Here is a 5,251-nt window from a genome sequence, read left to right on the forward strand (position 1 = left end):
GTGTGTAAGTCATACAAATATGCCTCTGCTGACATTATGAGTCAGGTTCTTGTCCTTCTAATATAGCAAGATAATGCAAGCAGCAAAGTAGAAACTTATCTCTGTAAAAAAAAAGTTTGACAGCATTGTCAGTCAAAAACAGAAGTATATTAGTACCTTAATGACAATATTAATTGAAATTGAACTTATTCACAATAATTTTTGACAGGTCTTGCATTTGTTCTCATTGTGAAGTGTAGTTAATATTGCGTCTCAAATGTAAGCCAAATTAGGTGAAATCGCTTGCCCAATCCTGGGTCCGAAAGGAGCCGAGTCAATGTTGAGTTATTTATACCCAGAACATTGGATTGAGGAATTGACCCAGCACGTTTGGTCAAAAATTTGATAAGTCAAGTCACTCGCCTGATATTATTGGCACCGTTTTGAAGCCAGATGCCCTTCCTGATGCAACCGGCTGTCTTGCTTAGGGACCCAACTGAATGTCACCATCCATCCTGACCAGGATTTGAACGCCAATCTCCTTGTGCAATTGCACTTCTAATTATTACAGTCGTGTTTCTGTATGGATGGGGTGTAGCCATTTAGCGAGAGCGTCACATAAATTCGTGTTGTACTAACATTTCTCCAGTAGTTGGCAGCAGAGGACTGAAGCTGTGCAGCTCTTCTGTTGGCATGGTGACACCCAAAACTCTCTTGCGTGCGCATACTTAATGTATTTATGTACTTATAAAATACATAATATAAAAAAATAATGATACATGCACACTCGCACATACACACACACACACACAGAGAGATAAAGATGAGCACGAGAGACAAAAGGCTGAGCTCATGTGTCACCAGTTCACAAGCCAGACTGCACTTCCTGCTCACCCGACACACTGACACACACGCGCACGCACTCACGCGCGCACACACCAAGGCTGGCCAGAGAGCTAACACCAGATGGAGGCGCTGACATAGACAGAGCTGATAACTTGTGAAATCCCCACACACACACCCGCCCCCATCATTCCTGCACACACACTGAAGATGGGCCTCACATGCACACACGCTACGTGTACTCACACAATCACACGCGTGCACACGCATCATGTTATCAGCGGTCATCGGTCCCAGCTCGTGTCACATTCCTGTCCCCTTATCTGCTCCTCCTTGTCCCGAGCTGTAATGTTGAGGGGAAACACAGACAAGTAGAGTGTGCAAGCGTTTGTGTGGGATGAGGGGATAAAAGTAGAGACGGTTGCGGAGCGAGTGGGTTGGAGTGGAAAGTGTGGAAACACGGTGTGGGTGCAGAGGGCAGCAGACAGGCACCCAGCATGGCGAGGGTGACGATGGGAGAGAGTTGAGAGGATGTGTGTTCTGATGACTGCGGTGGAAGTGTTGGCGTGCATACAAGCACCACCTCTGCTGTCATGCTGTCCATTAAGCTTGGTTCATAAATAAAAGTTAGCTTCATGTGATCATAATCAACGAAAAGTTAAAGTCATTGAATATTATTTTTGGAAACGAATATGAAAAACGGATGTAGTGTTGCAAAATGATAGCCAGGTTGTCGTACTTTGTTTTGGGCATGTGATTTACTAAAATTTTGTGGCGTGAAATGGAAGCACCGATTTCCCCGGTAAGGGTAAACCAAAGCAGTAATTATGACAGGTCACCAAGTGGCGCTAGTGTGCAAAGCGCCATTGAACGAACAGGCGGACGTGACGTCATGCATGTAGAACAATTGGAGACCGGTGTGCTCGGCGGGAATCATGAGATGCAGGTGAGGCAAGATGGCGCCCGACCGCGTGTCCTTTCCTCGGGTAAGTGAGCACACGTAAGTGTTTGTCGTTCGTTGCTGTTTCTCTTAATTTTGCTTGTTGCACGATTTGCACAAATGTTTGAGGTTTGAGCACAGCATGTCACAATTCACTTGCTTTTGCTCGATTTTTTTAGCACATTGTGCTCTTTGTTTTATGCCATGATTTCAAATGCTTTTGGTTTGTTTCGTTTTAATGCTGGCCAGCTCTTTTGCAATGTTTTTTTTAAGCGTACTTTGTACTTGGGAATTGAATTGTAATGCTTTTTCATTGATTGACCATTTTTTTGTGTGTCTATTGAATATAATGTATTTCATAAAGTGTATTTATTTTCCATAATGTTTGTTTTGCAAACAAAAACCCTTCCTGCTACAAATTTTGCCAAAAATGCCAACTGCCGGTTGATGCATGACAAATGCATACCTTGAAACATTTTGCAAGCATTCTTTTTTTTCTGGTTTCGAGTCGGACGGGACATTTCATCCTATTTAGAGAGCTAAACTTGATTCGTGCGACGCCATTTTTGGACCACAAACTTGGATAATCTGTCCGATTTGAGGTAAGTTGTCCTTAGAAAAATGTGTACCATCTTATTGTATACTAGTTGAGCTAGCATGAGGTGATAGACTCATAAAAGTATTTTTAAAGACGTTATCGTTTGATGGAAATTCGCCAACAACGTATTTCCGGTCCCAAATACAATGCTGTATCTAGATAGCTTTCAACATAAAATGCATTTTCTTTAGGAACTCTAATTATCTGCAATTATTACAACAATACAATTTTCACATGTGAACTTAACTTTCTGCTGATTATTTCTCTGCAGAACTAAAAATGAACATCCTTAAATGAAAAGCGAGCTGCAGGACCTTGGACCAGGTGAAAATAAGTTTACGTTTAATCATGTCTGACGTTTATGGACGTAACCTTACACACTGAATACATGAAAATGTTTTCTCTCGTCGAAAGTGATTTTTTTTTTTTCCCCTTCGCTCTCCTCATCTCTATGCCTTCATCCAATTGTAAAGGCCAGACTGTGTACAAAGACCGACGTTCGGCCTCCGTTTCAGCCTGGTCATCCTGGAAGTGGATTGGTCTCTCAATCTCTGGTCCCTTCTCCAGGTTTCATCTTTAAGGCCGCCCAAACAGGATTTTGAGTTTTTCCCCCCTTACCTGGTTGGAGGTTTTATTCAGGTTATGTTATCCACATTTTGTTGGTTGTTGAAACTCTTGTAAATAAAGGCCGATACGAATGCACTTGACTTGTTGCAGGATGGAAGAGGAGCCGGCGCTCACGTTGAAGCACAGCAGCGTAATAAGTACAAATGCAAGAAAAAAGCAAATTTTTGTGCTATTTTTGTTTTATTTACGGTGAAAACTTAAGATTACTTTTTAAATCTGTGTTTGTACTGTACCCTTGTTTTCCAGCAGGTTATGTTGCCTGGTGGCGTTGGAGTGAGGTGGGCAAGAGGCCAAAGGTCCACCATGCCTGGGTATGAAAACCAACAAAGAATGAAATAAGAAATGCAGAACACCTTTATTTACTTTTTTTTTTTTTTTATTGCAGTGTGAGGACGATTGCACCGGGATACACCAAAGACAACCAGAGCAGTAGAGAGAAAAGAAATGCAAGAAGGCATTATGTCCATTTTGTAGGGTGGAGGAGAAGCCCGATGAATGGAAAGGCGGAGGTAACAAAACATGGCAAATTAAGATGCAATGGACACAACTGCAATCAATTTTTTCGGGAGTTGCAGGGCTCGGATGCGATGAGGACAAGGAGCAGCTCCACAAATGAAGAATCAAGAAGCACACAAATGAGGATCTTCCGTCCGAGGGGCGTCTGTAAATGTTGAACCGGAGGGGGCGGAGTAGTGAGCTTTGTGGTTGACTTTGTTGCGCGTCTCGAAGGGTGGTTGCTATCGTCGTCGTCGTCGGTGGTGGTGGTTTTTGAGCTGAGAAAGGTCTGATGGTCGTAAGGGCAGTCATGGACAGTGTTTTTTTCGACTTCTTAATTGGACACGTGTCAGTGTGGTTGAGTGCTCGTTGGCAAGGAATGTTGGAGATGGTCGGCTCGTTGTTTGGCTTGTCTGGATCCAGAGTAGCTTTTTGTTGTTTGAGGATATTAGATGGAAAGCTGGTGTGAGGGTGACAGTGTAGGCAGGCTTTGAGGAAGGAATTTGTCATATTGTCAACCAAAAACTATTTTGTCAGTGTGTTTCAGGGTTGTGGCGGTACCGGACCAGAAGAGCGTGACCAAGAGCACGTTGGGCCAAGGGTAACGAGCACATTGACAAATAAAGTGACCTGCTCGCAATTAATAGTTTCTCTTTGCAGTTGTGCATGGTGGACGACGAGTCGATGGGTGAAAGAAAATAACAAGTGTGGAAAGGAAAGTAGACACACGATTAGTAATGACGTCCAAATATTTTATGCTGATTATTTTGTTTTTGGCCGAACAGCAAAGCGTCAATCTCGCCACCTCACAATCCGGCTGAATTGCGTGTAACCTCCAGTCATCACATCTGACTCCTGGAGCCTTTCCGTCGGCGCCGTCTCCCCGGAGTGATCGTGGCAAGTGTTGGTCTTGGAACAGGTAGAGAACACCGATCGGCCATCAGTGAGCCTGCGCTCGACGTGAATGTAATACAACCCCACAATCGAGTGATGAGCTCGCAACTGCTTGTAATGTCTGTGGTTTGTTAGCCGCGTTCGTCTCGTCTTGTATACCGTACATGATGAGTTTCTCAATGTTTTGATTTACCTTGAGTAGTTTCAACAGGTACTGCTTCAACGTTTGGCAGCTAAGCACCCAAGTGTCGTTTTCTCACATGTATTCTTGCATGTGATCATCCACGCCTGCGACGTCCGCCGTCACCTGATGCTCTCTGGACAAGTGAACCCCGAATGTGAGGGCAAAAAAAAAGTGCCTTCGTCTTTGGTTCATGTCCCGTTTGCTGATCTTCAATGCTTCTTTGATCCGTTGCTTACATGTTTGGTCTTCTGATTCAATGTTTCTATTGTTCCAACCCATGTGATTTTTTTTTTTTTTTCCTCCCCGATTTGCAGTGGTAAAATATTGCAGAGTTTAGATTTGTTTGGCCGTTTGTGCTTTTGTGTACTGCATGTTTTTGCAGGTAGGTGGGGCGAAACGGGAATGAAATTCGTTGGTGACATAACCATGTATTCTTTTTGGGGAATTCTTTTCTTCATGCAGGTGGAAGAGGCACCTCGGAGAACCAAAACAGAGGGTCGTGAGAACTTGCGCGTATTTAAAAATAAAAATACAGTCAACCAGAGCAGTGTGAACGCTCGAAATGTACAGAAGCAGTGCGTGTTGTAAAATGCGAGAGGAGCCTGATGAAAGGAAAAGCTGAGCAAAGGTAACAAAACACATGGCAGCTTAATTTTACACGGAGCATAACTAAAACTTATTTTTCATATTG

At 43.4% G+C, this 5,251-nt stretch overlaps 1 protein-coding gene across 50 annotated transcripts in view; it reads left to right on the forward strand.

Moving 5' to 3' along the window:
• The first annotated feature begins 1,821 nt into the window (after nucleotides 1-1,821).
• LOC148321387 (uncharacterized) overlaps nucleotides 1,822-5,251 on the forward strand; it is a 5,835-nt gene continuing 2,405 nt past the window's right edge. For 6 of the 50 annotated variants that reach the window (XR_015839376.1, XR_015839378.1, XR_015839374.1 and 3 more), the window contains exons 1-5: nucleotides 1,822-2,684; nucleotides 2,834-3,298; nucleotides 3,373-3,496; nucleotides 3,563-4,083; nucleotides 4,143-5,251. The exon at nucleotides 4,143-5,251 is cut by the window's right edge and continues 496 nt beyond it. Coding sequence is in view for 14 of the 50 variants with exons in the window: in XM_088278510.1 (XP_088134636.1) it covers nucleotides 3,058-3,132; nucleotides 3,234-3,298; nucleotides 3,373-3,496; nucleotides 3,563-3,644 (346 nt within the window). In the remaining 36 variants the exon portion in view is untranslated. The remainder of the gene's footprint in view (nucleotides 2,685-2,833; nucleotides 3,299-3,372; nucleotides 3,497-3,562; nucleotides 4,084-4,142) is intronic. The other 44 variants (XM_088278520.1, XM_088278521.1, XM_088278519.1 and 41 more) reach the window with 25 other exon arrangements.

Source organism: Idiotropiscis lumnitzeri, chromosome 16, assembly GCF_059441095.1.
Source record: "Idiotropiscis lumnitzeri isolate Australia: NSW breed Sydney's pygmy pipehorse chromosome 16, RoL_Ilum_1.0, whole genome shotgun sequence".
Classification (NCBI taxonomy): Eukaryota; Metazoa; Chordata; class Actinopteri; order Syngnathiformes; family Syngnathidae; genus Idiotropiscis; species Idiotropiscis lumnitzeri.